The sequence below is a fragment of the Bubalus kerabau genome, chromosome 20 (assembly GCF_029407905.1).
Source record: "Bubalus kerabau isolate K-KA32 ecotype Philippines breed swamp buffalo chromosome 20, PCC_UOA_SB_1v2, whole genome shotgun sequence".
Taxonomy (NCBI): Eukaryota; Metazoa; Chordata; class Mammalia; order Artiodactyla; family Bovidae; genus Bubalus; species Bubalus kerabau.
The window spans coordinates 7,863,548-7,881,933 of NC_073643.1; the positions used below are offsets into that span (position 1 = coordinate 7,863,548).

The following is an 18,386-nucleotide window of genomic DNA, read 5'->3' on the forward strand; positions in this document are numbered from 1 at the left end:
TAGCTCTTTTTAAGTCCTCCTCAGACAACCATTTTGTATTTCTTTTTCTTGGGGATGATCTTGATCACTGCCTCCTTTGCAATGTCATGAACCTCCGTCCATAGTTCTTCAGTCACACTTGTCTATCAGATCTTTCTTGAATCTTTTTTTGTCTTGAATTTTTGTCTTTCTTGAATCTATTTGTCACTTCCAGTGTATAATCATGAAGGGATTTGATTTAGATCATACCCGAATGGTCTAGTGATTTTCCCTATTTTCTTCAATTTAAGTCTGAATTTGGCAATAAGGAGTTCATGATCTGAGCCACAGTCATCTTGGTCTTGTTTTTGCTGTATAGAGCGTCTCCATCTTTGGCTGCAAAGAGTATAATTAGTCTGATTTCAGTGTTGACCATCTGCTGATGTCCATGTGTAGTCTTCTCTTGTGTTGTTGGAAGAGGGTGTTTGCGATGACCAGTGCATTCTCTTGGCAAAGCTCTATTAGCCTTTGCCTTGCTTCATTCTATACTCCGAGGCCAAATTTGCCTGTTACTCCAGGTATTTCCAGACTTCCTACTTTTGCATTCCAGTCCCCTATAATGAAAAGGACGTCGTTGTTTGCTGTTAGTTCTAGAAGGTTTTGTAGGTCTTCATAGAACTATTCAACTTCAGCTTTTTCAGCATTACTGGTCAGGGCATAGACTTGGATTACTGTGATGTTGAATGGTAATGTTGAATGTGATGTTGAATGTTGCCTTGGAAACAAACACCATTCTGTCGTTTTTGAGATTGCATCCAAGTATGGCATTTTTGGACTCTTTTGTTGACTATCATGGCTACACCATTTCTTCTTAGGGATTCTTGCCGACAGTAGTATATATAATGGTCATCTGAGTTAAATTCACCCATTCCATTCCATTCCATTTTAGTTCACTGATTCCAAAAATGTTGATGTTCACTCTTGCCATCACCTGTTTGACCACTTCCAATTTGTTTTGATTCATGGACCTAACATTCCAGGTTCCTATGCAGTATTGCTCTTTACAGTATCAGAACAAGTGCAAAAGAAATTCCTATTTGAGCAATCATTTTTGTGTTAGAAATCACCCAGAAGAATATGTGTGTGGCCTTTTATAACTGGCCTTAGATAATTCTAATTTTAGGGACAAGTATGTTGATTTTGGTTTTACCAATATGTGTCAGATTTATATCCACTATAGCAGGTAACATTGGAATGTACTTCTAAGCCAGAAGAGGGAGAGATGGGAACCATATCTATTAGTACAATCAAAGAAAGTTTATTCACTTAAAAGGAACTTATGTTTTATCATTTAATTTTAAATAACGTAAACTTCTTTAATACCAGGTATGCAAAAATACACATTCCAATTATTGCATCAGTGTCTGAGCATCAACCTACGACTTGGGTATCTTTCTTCTTTGATCTACATATTCTTGTGTGTACCTTCCCAGCAGGCCTGTGGTTCTGCATTAAAAATATCAACGATGAAAGAGTATTTGGTAAGAGGTTTTTAATAAATACTTTGGTTTATTTTTGTTATTGAGATTATCATTCCACCGTGAAGTTTTGTCATTGCTCAACTTTGCATAATGATTAACTTTCCTCTCTTACTTTGCGTAAGTGCTTAACCAAGAAAAATTAAGTGAATTTGCATTATATATACTCTTAATTATTAACTGTTTAAATTTTGGACTAGTATGTAAGCTTTTCCTTCAATTTATTGTTTTCTGAGAGGTTAATGTAATGATAGTCTGTGGCTGAGAATTGGAAATTATAACTTTGTTGACAGAATAGACTTGACTATGTTTTCTCAGTTAATTCTAAGTAGGAAGACTTGCAGGGGCATCCATGATCCAAAAAATTTCAGTGGGAAAGTACATTTTGTAATAGAATACGAATCACCTGTAAGTAAATATCCTCTTGGCTGATAGATTTGTGTAATTTTCAACCAACAAGACTTAGAATTACAAACTATTTTAAAGCCATTGTTTAAGATAAGACCTGAAACTGAAAATGCTTTGTAATATGCACAGGGTCACACAAGCATATATCTTGTACAAGTACGTGGCCTGGACCATGCATGATACTCACAAGTTAGAGTTTCAGAGTGAAGTCAGGAGAGAGAAAATAGCATCTGCGTAGGTGCTAACCAAAGAATGGCACTCATTCTTTTCTGGTTTATATAGGTCAGTGGACTTTGGAGAAAGCCATGTTAATACTACATCGCTCAAGAAGAATTAGCTTAACATATTGCCCATTCGTGATTTAGCAGTCCCAATCCTAGGTACCAAGAGAAGGGAGTGTGTGTGTCTAACAAAGGACATGTCAAAGAATGTACGTAGCAACTTTATCCATAATAGTCCCTAGTTAGAAACATTCCAAAGGTTAGCAGTAGAAAAAAGAGATTCTTATGCATTTTAGAGTGGAATACAGCACAACAATTAATACAAGAATAGTGTGGGTAAACAAAAGAAGTCAGTACAAAAGAGAACATTTTATATAATTTTATTTCTATGAAGTTTAAGGAAGCATCACTACGAACAAAGCTTGTAGAGGTGATGGAATTCTAGCTGAGCTATTTCAAGCCCTAAAAGATGATGCTGTTAAAGTGCCACACTCAAATTTGGAAAACCCAGCAATGGCCACAGGACTGGAAAAGGTCAGTTTTCATTCCAGTCCCAAAGAAAGGCAATGCCAAAGAATGCTCAGACTACCACACAGTTGGACTCATCTCACACGCTGGCAAAGTCATGCACAAAATTCTCCAAGATAGGCTTCAGGAGTACATGAACTGAGAATTTACACATGTTCAAGCTGAATTTAGAAAAGGCACAACCAGAGATCAAATTGCCAACATGTGTTGGATCATAGAAAAAAAAGCAAGAGAATCCCAGAAAAATATCTTCTTCATTGACTTCACTCAAGCCTTTGACTGTGGATTATAACAAACTGTGGAAAATTCTTCAAGAGATGGGAATACCAGACCACCTGACCTGCCTCCTGAGAAATCTGTATGCAGGTCAAGAAGCAACAGTTAGAACCAGATGTGGAACAATGGACTGGTTCCAAATTAGGAAAGGAATACGTCCAGGACGTATATTGTCACCTTGCTTATTTAACTTACATACAGAGTACATAATGAGAAATGCCAGACTGGATAAAGCACAAGCTGAAATCAAGATTGCTGGGAGAAATATCAATAACCTCAGAGAGGCAGATGACACCACCCTTATGGCAGAAAGCGAAGAACTAAAGAGCCTCTTGGTGAAAGAGGAGAGCGAAAAATCTGGTTTAAAACTCAGTGTTCAAAAACAAAGATCATGGCATCTGGTCCCATCACTTCATGTCAAATAGATGGGGAAAGAGTGGGCTTCAAAATCTCTGCAGATGGTGACTTCAGCCATGAAAGTAAAAGGCACTTGCTCCTTGGAAGGAAAGCCGTTTCAAACCTAGACAGCATATTAAAAAGCAGAGACATTCCTTTGCTGGCAAAGGCCCATCTAGTCAAAGCTACAGTTCTTCCAATAGTCATGTATGGATGTGAGAGTTGGGCCATAAAGAAAGCTGAGCATTGAAGAATTGATGCTTTCAAGCTGTGGTGGTGGAGAAGACTCCTGAAAGTCCTCTGGACTGCAAGGAGATCAAACCAGTTAATCCTTAAAGGAAATCAATCTTGAATATTCACTGGAAGGACTGATGCTGAAGCTGAAGCTCCAGTACTTTGGGCACATGATGTGAAGGACTGACTCATTGGAAAAGACCCTGATACTGGGAAAGATTGAAGGCAGGAGGAGAAGGAGATGACAGAGGACAAAATGGTTGGATGGCGTCACTGACTTGATGGATAGCAGTTTCAGCAAGCTTTGGGAGTTGGTGATGTGGGAGTTGGTGATGGATAGGGAAGCCTGGCTTGCTGCAGTCCATGAGGTCACAAAGATTCGGACACAACTGAGCGACTGAACTGAACCAAGAATAAGGAAAGTTAAATTATTGCTTTAAAAGTTCAAATAGTGATTACTTGTTTTATGGGAGAGCGTAGTGGTTATTGATTAGGAAGAGGCATGAGGGCTTCTCCTGAGGAGGTATACAGATGTTCTGTATTTTGATATGGGTGGCAATTACATAGGTGTGTGCATATAAAAATTCACTGAGATAAACAATATTGTATAGTAAATGTATTTTTTAGTCAGGAAAAAAATATGAATTTGTTTCAAGTGAGATGGGCACTCAGAGGACTCAGTAACTTTGTGAAGTCACAGCCTCTAGCCAGAAATGAATAGAGCCTTTCCCCGTGGTGAGCACATTATCTGAAACGGTTTGATTGTTGGAAAGTACTTGCAGATTTTTTAAGTTTCTCGGCAGTAGCTTCATAAGTTCCTCCTTTGGTTAATAAATTACTTTCTTCTTATCCTATTCTTACTGTAAATCAGGCTTTATGCCAAATATTGGCATGATCTTTTCATAGACTATTTGATTCTATAAACTTACTGTGCCTATAATTCACCAAACACATTTTCCTCTGTTATGGATTTTTCTAATATGTGATGCTGTTGACAAATAACAAATTGTCTCATTCCCCATAATAGCTATAATTAATTTGAATCCTGATACATTTCTATCAACTATTGATATGCAGTGTTTATTTGGTCAATACTAGTTATAATCTCTAAATATGACTTTGAAATTGGTTCAGATTATCAGTTTAGAAACAGCCCTTTTATGAGATGTTTGTCTGTGTTTCGATTGTCCTTTGAAGTAGTTTTGAATTTTCAGTGGGTCTTCCTGGGACCCTTTCTTTCTTGAAGTATTATAAGAGAACCTGTCTTTGCAGTTGCACTGTACGCCATCAGTGCCGTCTACTTTGCGGGCGTGATGGTCCGGCTGATGCTGACCTTGACTCCAGTCGTCTGCATGCTGTCTGCAATTGCCTTCTCAAACGTTTTTGAGCACTATTTGGGGGACGACATGAAAAGGGAAAACCCGCCTGTGGAGGACAGCAGTGATGAGGATGACAAGAGAAACCCAGGAAATTTGTATGATAAGGTGGGAAATCTAAAGTAAGGCCTTTAAAAGTTTTATGTGTTCCTTTGTTTTGTTTTTCCACCATAGTAAGAACCATACATATTAAGAAGTGTGGTTAAACAAGAATCTAGACAAACTGACACTTCTAGTTTGTCTTTTCACTCAGAATAAGAAAACAAAATGTCACCAGAGTATATAATCACATTTTGGGTCAGGTTTTATAAACTAAAACCCAATTTTGAGAGCAAAAAGCTGATGTTCTTACTAAATTACATAAAATTTAACACTATAAATCTTTCTGAAACCATGTGCACAAGGGTTTTATCCTTGAAGTCCATATTCAGTGTAAACTTTTTAAATATCTAGTAGACTGAATAGTAAATGAGGGATATTGTGTATGCTGTTTTGTCTGACACTTTGCGACCCCATCGACTGTAGCCTGCCAAGGTCCTCTGTCCGTGGGATTTTTCAGGCAAGAATACTGGAGTGGGTCGCCATTTCCTTCTTCAAGGTATCTTCCCACGTCTCCTGTATTGGCAGGTGGATTCTTTACCCACTGCACCACCTAGGAAATCCCATATGAAGGGTATTAAATGCCTTTTTTAAAAAAAAAAAAAGTCTGCAGTTCGTTAGTACTAGGTGCTGGGCCCATATAATATAATTCACTTTTAAGATCTCAGGAAACACAGCAGAATTAGATTTGGTGGAAGTGTGGAAAGACTTAGAGCACTTGTCTTGAACAACAAATTAAACTTTACTATATTAACTAGGTTTTTAAGTAGCAGTTTAAAACTTTTCTTTACTTACTATGATAGGTCCAATATCATTCATACAGATTAGTGCTATTAAAGCACATGCCTGCTTTTGTGTTTATTTTTGGTTTGTGGTTTCTTAATAATTAACCTTGCAGTTTAGAACCTCTGACTCTGTCCTGTTCTCTCCTGGTTTTTGATGAGGTTTATTGTTTTGTTTTCAAAAATACAATCTTGATTTTAACAAGCTTATTGATTTAGGGTTTGGAAATTGGAAAACTCATTCTGATAATGTGTTCTTTTTCCTGTACTAAAGTCCTACAAAGTCCTGGATTATAACTGAACATTGCTTTTTTCAGGATGAGGAATTCAATTTTTTTATAAGGAAAGGTTGCCAGGATGAGACCATTTGGTTCTCCCCTTCGTATTTATGTAAACATAAGGTCAGTTGAGTTCCAAAGCAACTTCTTACTGGAGATATTTTGCTCTGCAACCAGTTCCTGGATTGGGTTTAGTTCCAGGAAGTCTTCTTTTTGACAGTTGACTTGAGAATCTACCTTGATAATTTTTAGAAAACATTGTATGACCCACGCAAGAATTCCTGATGGTTATACATTCTCCTCTTGAAAGAATTAAATTGATAGATGACATTCTCCCAGCTTCTCCATGTAATGTCTTAATGAAAGCAAGTGAGATGATGAATTTGTCTCATCAGTTTTCTGTATTTTCAGGCAGGCAAAGTGAGGAAGCATGTAACTGAGCAGGAAAAAACGGAAGAGGGGTTAGGCCCTAATATAAAAAGCATTGTCACCATGCTGATGCTGATGCTGTTGATGATGTTTGCAGTCCACTGCACCTGGGTCACAAGCAATGCTTACTCCAGCCCAAGCGTGGTCCTGGCCTCTTACAATCATGATGGGTAAGAAGATGGCTTGACTACGAAAGGATTCCACACCTGCTCTTTTCTCTTGCCTCAAAAAATAGAATTCAGAGGTCTATCTGAAATCTTTGCATATATAACATACACATTAGTCTTTCTCAAAGTGTCATGCTTGGACACAGCATCATCATTACCAGGAAGCCCATTAGACATGCACATTCTTGACCCCACCTAAGCATGTAGAGTTAGAAACCGGGGGGTGAGACTCAGGAATCTGTGTTTTAAGGCGTGCCCCAGGGATTCTGATGCAGCTGAAATTTAACAACAGGTGGTCTCTGTTCTGCCCCTACATTCCCACCCCAGCTTCTGCTTCACGTGGGTGCTCTTCAGACTTGTGCAGGCTCCATTTCAGAACTACTAAATCAGAATTTGCTTTTTTACATGATAGCCTGGTGGTTTGTATGCCTATTAAAGTCAAAGAAGCAGTAGTCTAGCTCTTTTTTTTTTTTTTTCTTTCTTCTTCTCTACCCTTGAGGCTTTTTAACTACCATCCTTAAAATATGAAATTATTTAGTGGCCTGGCACCCCAAGATTTTAAGAAACCATCTTCACATTTATAAGGTCTTATTTAAATGAATATTGTGATTCTTTTCAGAACCAGGAATATTTTAGATGATTTCAGAGAAGCTTACTTTTGGCTAAGGCAGAATACAGATGAACATGCCCGAGTGATGTCTTGGTGGGATTACGGCTATCAGATTGCTGGGATGGCTAATAGAACCACTCTGGTGGATAACAACACCTGGAATAACAGCCACATAGCACTGGTAAGAACTTGACTAACAGAAGGCCAAAAGTTACAAACCGTTATTCACTACTTAGACATCAGACTTCACTTGTGATTAAGTAGGAAAACTGGGGGGGAAAGTGCTTTTTGTTTGCTGAATTTTCAACATACTTCTCTACATATTTGTTCAGTAAAGTGATTCAATGTATGCTTACTTATTTGGTTTTTAAGACTAGAATTTGTATATATATCATTCAGAATCAGAGGCTATATGCTGGAGAATGAGGCAAAATCTGAAATTTACTGTATTTGTCTTATATTTTCCTTTTCGTAAGTTAAGAAAATTATTTGCAGATGTGTAAAGCAAGTGCACTGTGTTTTATGAACATGCACATTATGTTCACTCTAGCTGTTACAGAACTAACTTACGTTAATTAATCACCTCTCTGTTCTCGAAAGATTTTAAATAGATAGCTAGGTGTTAGCCAAATGAATTTTGTTTGTATTTAGTGTTGGAGCTAATCATCAGGTGTTTGGTAGACTGAAGAAAAGGATATATTTGTTGTAGCTAGACAGATGGTCATCCCCAGCCTGGGATTTTGAGAAATTCTACTTCTTTTAAGCTTTTTTTGTTTGCTTTCATATTAAAATGTTAATTTAATGCGACCAAATTATTAGGAAAATATGAGCTCATATCCTGATTTTGACATGCTGTAGTTGGTTATAGTAAGGGAGGTGCTTATAAATCTCATGAATTTGTTGAATTTATAGCAGATTGTTTCTATAAAAGGAATTCCATGTAAATCAAACTTGAGATGCATTCTATTTTAAGGTAAAAATGTGCATTCATGTTTATTTTTAGTGTTATTTTGGAACTAAGAACACATATTCTCACTTTTTTATTCTTTAGGTAGGAAAAGCTATGTCTTCAAATGAAACAGCAGCCTATAAAATCATGAGGAGTCTGGACGTAGATTATGTTTTGATTATTTTTGGAGGGGTTATTGGCTATTCTGGTGATGACATCAACAAGTTTCTCTGGATGGTTAGGATAGCTGAAGGGGAACATCCAAAAGATATTCGGGTAAGAAACTAGGTTCTTGTTGGTGTGTGAAGGACCGTTCCCAGAGTGCAGGTAACCCTCTTCCCTTTCTGACTGCGTTGTATTTGTTATCATCATCCTGTCTCCAGAGCAGTCCCTCACTCTACTGTTTACTAAAGCCAGCATAAGCATTTTCCCAGGTTTAAAACTTTTGAAATCTGGTACTCCCATTCTCCTCTAGGAAACAATTTCTTTTCAAGATCCTTGCTTTTACTCCTACAGCCTCTCCCATTTGCCCTTTCCTTCCATTTTTGTTGCTTCCACTCTGGTATTGACCCCAGTGCTCATAAACCTGAAATAGGACAGTAGCCTTCAAATTACTGTCTTTGCCTTTGTTTCCTCTCCCAATTTTAACATGACATTGATCATGTTACTTTACAGCTTTTTTTTTTTTTTTTTTAAGCCTCCATTAGTTTAAGAAAAGGTGCCTCGGAAGAAAATAGCAGACAGATAAGAGCTGCAACTAAACCCTGCCGCTGTCAGCTTGGTGCTTTGGGCAAGTTGTTTTTTGGCCAGTCAGCATTATATGGTTCGAGCGGTAGGTCTTGTTCTAGGTTCTAGTGTTAACAGTGGTGATTAGGGCCATTTCAGTTGATAACTAATAGAGATGCCAGGAATAATTCACTTGTAGTGCTGTTATGAGATTTTCTGGTAACATAGATGAACCCACAGCCTCATGACTGGTTTAGAATAATCAGAATGATGATTGAAATAGGAAAGCATTGGTACAAAATCAAAACCACTTAGCTCAAAATGCCACCCCTTAATACTTCCCTTTGCTGGCTTCTTGTCCTGCTAGCAACGTTTTCCACTCTGTCACTCTCCCCTAGCCCATGAAACTTGGTTTGTGTTTTCTTTCCTTGGCTCATCTGACATTCATGTTATAATCTTTTCTTCTTGGGGTACCTTCCTGACAATAGTTCTGTCCCCTTGGCAGAGGTCCTTCTGTGGTACATCCATGTCTCTACTCATCAGGTCATGTCCAGCCTGTTTTGTAGGTAGACTGTGTTGTATCCTCCCACTCAGCTACGAGCTCAGAGAGGATGGGCACCCAGCAGTGAGGTTACATGATGAAGGCATAAAAGAGAAGAGTAGGATTCACTGCTGATCCAGAATAAAAGGACCTTTTGGGAAAACATGGGAATGTGTTATGTGTGACAGGGGTAAAGTTGAGTAAAACCCCAGATTTCCTGTTTAAACATAAATGCTTAACTACCCGACATTATCTCTTAACTACCATTAATAAATAGTATTTCCTTGTATTTACATTGGTCTTAATCTTCCAAGTATGTGAGTTTTCACTTGTGGATTTGCTTTTAGCAGTGTTAAAATTTTGACATGATAGATTGAGATATGTTTTGAACATTTGTGTAGAGAAAAATCTTAATTTTCTGTGCTTTTGAGGAAGTAATTTACACATTCACATGGTTCACAAAATGAATATATATAGGGACATACAGTAAAAGTGTATCCCCCCCCAAGAAAAAAAAGTCCATGGTAATCTCTTGTTATTTTCTTATTCTAATTGAAGCAGATAACTAGTAGGAAAATATATACATTGTTCTTGGTTTTTTTTTTACTTCACAATATTCTGTGGAGATCTTCACATATTAAAATATGGGGATCCTTCTTCATTTGTTTTTTTACATCTGTATAGTGTATTCCATTGTGTGTGTGCACTATGATTTATTTAACCTGTCCCTGTTAATGGATATTAAGATTTTTCGAGTTTTTTAATCTGAAACGGTGGTGCAATAAGTAACTTTCTACACTCATCATTTTGCCCATATTTTAGTATCTCTGTAGGATAAATTCCTAGAAAAGAAATTTCTGTCAATAGTATCAGATTGGCCCTCTCAGAGGTTAATTTATAAACTTGATGAGCTTACAATAAAAATTGCTGTAAGAGTTTTCTAAATGTTCCCCTCCCAACTAAAAAAATTGTTTTGACATTCATATGGAAAAATAAGACAAATTTAGGAAAACTCTGAAAAGGAACAATGAATGGCTGGGGAAGGGGACACAGTTGGAGAGAGTCAGCATACCTGGTATTAATTCATGGTGTTGGTGCCATTTTTTTTTTTTAATAATTATTGAGGTTTTATTATAACATGGTTTAAAATCTGGTATAATTAATTGCTCTCCTTCATCCAGCAAACTATTGTTCTCTTTATGTTTTCTTGGATACTTTTTTCTTTTAATAAATAATTTCTGGACTGAGTATTAAACACCCATGATAGTTTTGTGGGTTTTTAAGAGATCACATTAAATTTATAAATTTGTCTTCTGATACTGTGTTTTTTTGAGATTTAACTAAATATGGCTTTATGAAGATAACCTCAAAAGCTAGCTCTTATGGGGAAATGAAAAGGGGAACCTGTAGTTGTGAATATGTTATATTAAACTGACACAGAAACTTCTGGATTCTTTCCTATAGGAAAGTGACTATTTCACCTCACAAGGAGAATTCCGTGTAGACAAAGCAGGATCCCCTACTTTGTTGAATTGCCTTATGTATAAAATGTCATACTACAGATTTGGAGAAATGCAGGTTAGTTATAATCTTTGTTTTTTTCTATAATCTTTATTTTATAAGCTTTATTCTAGACTTTTTCTGTAATCTTTATTCACAGGAATATTTTAACAATAGTCTTGTTTGACTCTAAAAAGCAGGATAATATTTTGGTTGTGCTCTAAAGAAAACTGTGCTCATCTAAAATTTTTTCTACTCTATTTACTTTCTGAAACTTCTGTGTGAAAAATGAGGAAATATTTTTTAGAGCAGAGGTTTCTTTCCAAAATGTTAATTAATAGAGGCTTAAATCCAACCCTTGCCTGCCATCCTGCTTTTTTTTTTGACTTCATGTTTTTGGAAAACGTTGCTCTCCCAGCGAGAGGTCTTGGGAAGCAGTGTGATCTTAAGTAGCTTACTCTACTGCCTGGTGAGGGGAGGCTGGAAATTAAAGGGTTGGATTATTTAGTCACTTCACACATTTATTCTCTCCCTGTTCTCCATTACCTCAAATAGCTGGGACTCTCTAGGTCAGCGTTTCCCAGAAAATTAGAATGATGTGCTACAAAAGATTTAGTCAATGAAAGGAATAAATGGACAGGGAAGCATTGTGGCAAAAGGAACGAACAGCAACTGTCACAAGCCTGGGGTCCAGATCGGGCTCTATCATATCATGTAATCCTTGGATGAGTCACATTCTCCCTGGGCTTGGTTTTTTCCTTATCTGTATATAATGGGGCTCCTGGTAGCCTCTACTGTTCTTCCTAACTTTTATATTGCATGACTGTCATACCAAGTTACACCTTCATACTAAGGTTATATTGAAAACTTTCTGGTTCCATGCTGCTTTCTGGTTGATACCAGAAGGCAGAGGAAAAAACCACGGATCAAGATAACGCTTCTGCATTATTCATTTGGAATTTTTTAAAGCAAGTAGCTTTAAAAAATAATAATTTTACTACTAGGTTTAAGTTTTTGTTAGTGTTTTGATTTCTTTTGAAGGCAAACTGCCTGGTCTCTAAACTCATGTTATGCTAAGAGAGAAGCGCTAAGGGCACAATAATTAGCTGCCCCAGAAAATGGGTGAAAGATTAGTTTCTCTATTCACTAATAATAGCATTAAAGGACTTTGTTTTTCCTGTCTGATCGAGAGCTCTAAGCCATGCATCTAGCATGCATTCATTTTGATGCCTTTCCCTACTCAAGAATATGTTCAAGACATGAAGTATAATAACTTTCCTGTTGTAAGATATGTAATAACAAGTTATTCCCTCATTGGACGAGATTTGTTTTCTGGTCTTATTTTTAAATTGAATTCACTTAGGTTCTATGTGACAGCATAAACCTACTCTGAGAATTTCTTAAAATCCTCTCCCTTCCCTCCATTTTTCTCTCTTCTTGTCCTGGTTAATCTTCCCTTGGTTTCGTTTAATGTCCTTTGTAGTTGCCACTTTCAGGATGTTTAGCATCAGGCTTACTTGTGCTCTGATTTCACAAGTAGCACTGGTGAGATAGAGCCACACTGAATAAGGTAAAGTCATCGTGCACCTTACCTCCTAGTGGAGGATGCAGATAATTTTGAAAATAAAAATTTTAGCAACAAACACTATAGAGTAAAAGAATAAAAGAATCAGTCATCAATCTAAAGAAAAGATTTCCCTGAAGTTATGGTATTTGGGCTGAGACCAGAGAATAGAAAGGAGCCAGTCATGCAGAACTGCCAGATGAAGAACTTTGAGGCTGGCAAAGTAACCTGGTAGTGCAAGGTCCAGGTAGGGAGGCCCTTCTGTGTTTGCTCTGAAAACCTGTAAGAAGGGTTTTCATGGATTTCATTTTGCTGTTGTGGGTTTTTTGTGCCTGCAGGCCCCTCGTCCATTCTAATTCTTATGCATTGAGTTTCTCACTTGCTGATTTCTTCTTCTCTGCTTAGCAGCATATGAGGACTGGTTAACAGTATATCACTCTGCTTCTGTTTCCCTAGTTTAAAAAGAGAGTTGTGCTCTGGTGATAACACTCCCTTCTAATACTGAATGTTTTCCAGTATGTTTAACATCCACTACTCATGTCGCTTTTGCAGCTGGATTTCCGTACACCTCCAGGTTTTGATCGGACACGTAATGCTGAGATTGGAAACAAGGACATTAAATTCAAGCATTTGGAGGAGGCCTTCACGTCAGAGCACTGGCTTGTAAGGATATATAAAGTGAAAGCCCCTGATAACAGGGAGACACTAGACCACAAACCTCGAGTAACCAACATTTTCCCCAAACAGAAGTATTTGTCAAAGAAGGTGGGTACCAAATGAAGTCAGGTCTATAAAATAATAACTCAAGATCGGTCGGTTTGTCTGAAAAATTATTGAAAATTGCTAATAGGTTTTCATTTGCCAGATTTGTAAAGACCAAGGCTTAAATACAAAGTAGATATCAAGTGCCAACCTGCTGAGGGCAGTCCTTATGAACTAAGCACTTAAGCTACCACAGGAAGCAGCTGTTTCTGGAGAGTTCTTCATGCGAAGAGTGGTTATCAGTGAACTGAGCCAAGATTTTTCAGAGACATTCTGGCTTTAATTTGTGCCACTCCCATTACAAAGACTAGTTTATAAAGTAAGATGTGTCTGTGGCCATCAGTTTCTGAACCTTTGTGAAAGTAAAAATGCCAGACACTCAGTAGCAGTTGTGATTCATTCATGATCATTTGGTCAAAGCAAATTTATATAGCATTTTCACGTTCCAGTCTCAGTACAATGTTACTATATTATTCACTGAATTTAAAAAAAAGCTCAAGTTGAATTGAGTCCTGAATCCTCAAAAAATTTATCTTTAGATAATTATTAAGTATAATTGGCACGAAAAAGCTTGTAGGCAGAATTATGATTAGACCATTGCAGTCTTTTTGTAATACTTAATAAGACATTAAGCCTTTTATTAGAGGTCATTATAGCTCACTTAAACCAAATAGGTCTAATCTTTGCTATAAAAACTATTGAAAATGAGTATTTATATGGTTTGCCCTCTGTGGGAGATGGAAAATAATGAACAGTCAGATGAAATATGAAGATTGTATTTTAAAGTACAACCCTTAATAATACTAGTTGTTGTTAGACTGATTTCAGTCTTAAGTCTTGAAAGATGCTTGTGTTTACATTGTCCAGATCAGTTATTTAAAATCATTGAAGGGGCTTCCCTGGTGTCTTAGTCAGTAAAGGATCTGCCTCCAATGCAGGAGACCAGGGTCTGATCCCTGGGTCAGGAAGATCCCCTGGAGAAGGGAATGGCAGTCGCAAAGAGTCGGACATGACTGAACAACTAACACTTTCACTTTGTATTACTTAAAATATACTTCAAATATGCTCAGAATACAAATTCAGTTTATCCTATAAAAGTGCTAACTATTAACTGTATGATATGTAAATGGAAACTTTAAATGAATACTTCCTGTGCCAGGAATAGGTTACCACGTCTTGACTAATGTATTGAAACGTGTCAGAGAGCTGGCACTCGTTGTGTCAGTTGTGTCAAGTGATTGGTGTCTCGTGAGCACACCGTGGGGAAAACCGGTGGGTCACATCAGTGCAGAGGCCAGAGCGCATGCCGGTCCCAAGGCAGGCAGTCCTTCCTCAGACATCTCAGCCCCGTTAAGGTCTCCCTCTTCTGAGGAACATAGCCATTGAACTAGCAGTCCTACTGATCCTAATCTGGCCTCTTTTGTCTTCCCATCATTTCTCCCAAAGAGACAAGTGAATGGATAAATAAAAATCCATCTGTCTTGTATGCCCCAAACATATATTCTAGTTGCCACCAATGTGAATCTTATATTTCTGATTTCCATGGCTTTATAGGTAGTTTACACTAGCAGGAATGCCTTTTGTTTTGTTTTCCTGTCCCCATCCCAGTTTCTGCTTTTGAGGGAGTGAGTACAGCAGCCACTGTGAGAGCTGTCTGGCCACTACCCGTTCAGAGCTCCGAGAGAGCCAGCACCCTGAGGGCCTAGTTTCACACTTGTAGAGAGCTGGGGCATCTTACAGGAGCTCCTAGAAAAGGTTTCAGGTTAGAAATCTGGGGGTAATGATAATAAACTCTTGGCCTGGTTTAAAGTTTTACAAATTGTACCCCCTGAATTTTTTTTTAACTTTTTGTCCTAATAAGTTAATAAGGTAACATATATTGTGGACAAGCTAGCAGTAGTTAATTTTTGTGATCTTAAGGATTGAATTTTGCCCCATATTTTTGTTCCTGTTGGAGAAATTTTAAATTGTTTTAATGTGAGCATCATAATAGGTACGTACACGATACAGCATTTGCCAAAGTTTCTGAAAATTAAAGTGTTAGTTGCTCACTTGTGTCCGACTCTTTCGCGACCCCATGGGCTAAAGTTTGCCAGGCTTTCCTGTCCAGGGGATTTTCCAGGCAAGAAACTGGAGTAGGTTGTCATTCCCTTCTCCAGGGGATCTTCCTGAGCCAGGGATTGAACCCGGGTCTCCCACATTGCAGGCGGATTCTTTACCATCTGAGCTACCAAAGTTTCTGAAACTACCTCCATAGTTATATTTAAATATGAGAATTGAATTGAGGGATCAGTCTCTGAGTCTTCACCCACTGCTAACCCAGACTTTGATGATGCATTGAATTACCTGTTGAATTGAATTACGATAAAAAGTGTTGCTTGTTTTCAGTGTCTATGAAAATGTCAGATTTGTCAGACACATGTCTTATATGATTTATCTTGTGAGACTCTAAGATAGCAAACATTTTTGCAGTAATTTGTTTCTTACACCACAGACATCAGTTTGACAGTATTTTTTTAAAGATGTATGAAACTCAAAGGATGTTACAGTTTTGTTTTTTTTCCCCTTGGTGTTTGCCTTTTGTTTCATTTTGAATATTTAAGTGCTGGAGAATGTGCCAGGTAACTTGATTCTCTTTTATTTTTGTGGATAGGTATAGGTCATCCTTTTACAGATAAGAGAATTGGGCTCCAGAAGTTACCAAGTTAATTAGGATTTCTGACATAGCTAATTCTTGGAGCCTAAATCAGGAGCACCAGAAACAGTTTCTGAATCCTTAGTCTACGCATACTCTAGCATGCTTAGAAATGTGAGTCATTATAGCTAAGCATTTCGTGGTTGAGAAGGCAGGTCGGGGTCCATTCACTTGATGACAAAGACATATGACAGACAGGCTTTGGAGGAGCTCTGTGGTGGTCTTTCCTCATAAAGCTGAGGACCTTGTCCAGCTCATCCTGGACCTCCACATCATCGGTGTAGAGCAGTGGGGAGTGCTTGTTGACAGTTCAGGGAGACCGGACCCAGGAAGAGCTGAGTGCTTATTAAGACAGTCTTCACCACTCTGCAGTAGACGATGTGTGTATCCGTATTTTTAATCCATAAGAAACCTGCACTAACACCAGGTATTCTGTTTTCTTTTTAGACTGCGAAAAGGAAGCGTGGCTACATTAAAAATAAGCTAGTTTTTAAGAAAGGCAAGAAAATATCTAAGAAGACTCTTTAAAAACACTGTTCTGGTTCCTAACTTGAAGCAGATGTCTTTGTGAGAACCGGTCTTTGCCTTTAGCTCATGTCGTGTTTCACAGCAGCGGAGGGTACAGAACCATCACTGGTCCAGGTTAACATCCAAAACTCTGGCAACACCTGATTTAAAAAATAAAATTGGCTTATTGAGAACAGCTGTTTTCGATTTGTAATGTGAAGCAAGACAGAGCACTGCTGTAAATGTCTTAACAGCAGATTTTTTTTTTTTATTGGTACATATTATCCTTCAAATCTGAAAATTTGGACAGATCGCACCAAAGAACCCTCTAATTTGGTCCCTGGCACATGCATACTTGTCAAGGTTTTTTATTCTTTTACAAGACCTGCATTTTATTTGAATGACCCAGATAGCAATATGTAAAATACAAATGACAAAATGTGATGCAAGCTTCTTGAACCAGTAAACTAGTACAGGTCTGAGAAAGAGGTATGAGAAGAGTACTTCCTTGAACTATATTTATTTTCATGTTTCTCCAGTGCAAAGAATGTTTCATCAAATGTACATTTTCTATTGCTTACTGTTTGCTCTGAGAAGAAGCTGCTGTTTTAAAGATGGACCTCTAACTCATTGATTCAAGTAGTTGTTGTTTTGTTTTGTTTTTTAATGTTGAAACATTATTGCTGCTGTTAGCAGTTGTTTTCACCAGGTACTTACAGAGCAGATACCATACATGGTTCATTCAAGGGCTAAATTTATATCCTTTGGCAATCATGGCAACACACAGAATGTTGCTTGTTAGCAGGCTGGGGTTCGGTGTCCTACTCCTGAGTTGAGCACTGTGTTTACATACAAAAGATTAAGGAAGAAACCCTTAAAGTGGACAGGTATCCAGAGTTCGTTTTGTGTGACTCTTCAAAATGACAAAGGATTTGTAAAATTCTGGCTTTCTCTCATTTTTACAAGTTTCATCCATCACAATGACTTTTGTCCTTTGCTCCATATTTGTTAATCCCTTAAGCATTTGATGAAACACTCTTTAATGCTATGTGCATTTTCTTTTATTAAAAATGTGACAGTTGTCAAAAAATGCACTAAAATGTCAATGGAGATTGAACATGTTCACTTTCCAGCTCATAGGCAACTTTATATAGACTTGAAATTTTTCTCCTGTTTAGTAAAAGTGAAAGAGAAAGGGTTTTTCCTGCCACAGGATATCTTTCCTTTTTTTTTTTTTTTTTTTTTTTTATATAAACAAGCATAACTTACACCACTGTTTTTGGTGGAAAAGTGCAGAATAGTATGTACCTTTTATGAAGAAAAGTGTAATTTACAATATACAGTGAGAATGTTACTGCCAATTTTCTTTTTCCAAAGTGTAGAATATTCTTTGACTTATAGAATTCATTTTTGACCCAGATGATGGTTCTTTTACAGACAAATAAAATGGTCCAACATTTTCACAAATGAAGTGTAACTGAATCTGGATTTCTGATACCTTGTCATTTGGGGGATTTTATCTTACTTTGTTGCTTTAAAATTCAATGCAGAGAAGTTGTTGACTGTAGGGAAAATAAAGTTAATTCAAATTTTGTGTTAAGTGTTGTCTTTTTACAAATCTTTTCTTTACCGAGTCTTGAGCACACGCTTCCTTCTTGTTCGCATTGACAAAGGTTTGAGAGAACCCATGTGGAGAATCAAAAGCAATAAAAACAAAGGCAGTTACTATAATTTCACTTTTATATATCTCTAATTTCACTTTTCTGCTACATTAAGACCTCAAGTGTCATTACAATATAGCTTTTACTGACGCAGTTCATGGAACCAAAATGGGGTTCCCCC

The 18,386-nt window shown here is 37.4% G+C and overlaps 1 protein-coding gene across 2 annotated transcripts in view; it reads left to right on the forward strand.

Moving 5' to 3' along the window:
• Window positions 1-18,144, forward strand: part of STT3B (STT3 oligosaccharyltransferase complex catalytic subunit B) — a 101,886-nt gene extending 83,742 nt beyond the window's left edge. For both annotated transcript variants that reach the window (XM_055558132.1, XM_055558133.1), the window contains exons 9-16: window positions 1,345-1,499; window positions 4,832-5,043; window positions 6,506-6,693; window positions 7,310-7,481; window positions 8,352-8,525; window positions 10,981-11,094; window positions 13,133-13,345; window positions 16,485-18,144. In XM_055558132.1, the coding sequence (XP_055414107.1) occupies window positions 1,345-1,499; window positions 4,832-5,043; window positions 6,506-6,693; window positions 7,310-7,481; window positions 8,352-8,525; window positions 10,981-11,094; window positions 13,133-13,345; window positions 16,485-16,565 (1,309 nt within the window). In that variant the 3' untranslated portion in view covers window positions 16,566-18,144. The remainder of the gene's footprint in view (window positions 1-1,344; window positions 1,500-4,831; window positions 5,044-6,505; window positions 6,694-7,309; window positions 7,482-8,351; window positions 8,526-10,980; window positions 11,095-13,132; window positions 13,346-16,484) is intronic.
• Window positions 18,145-18,386: the final 242 nt, after the last annotated feature.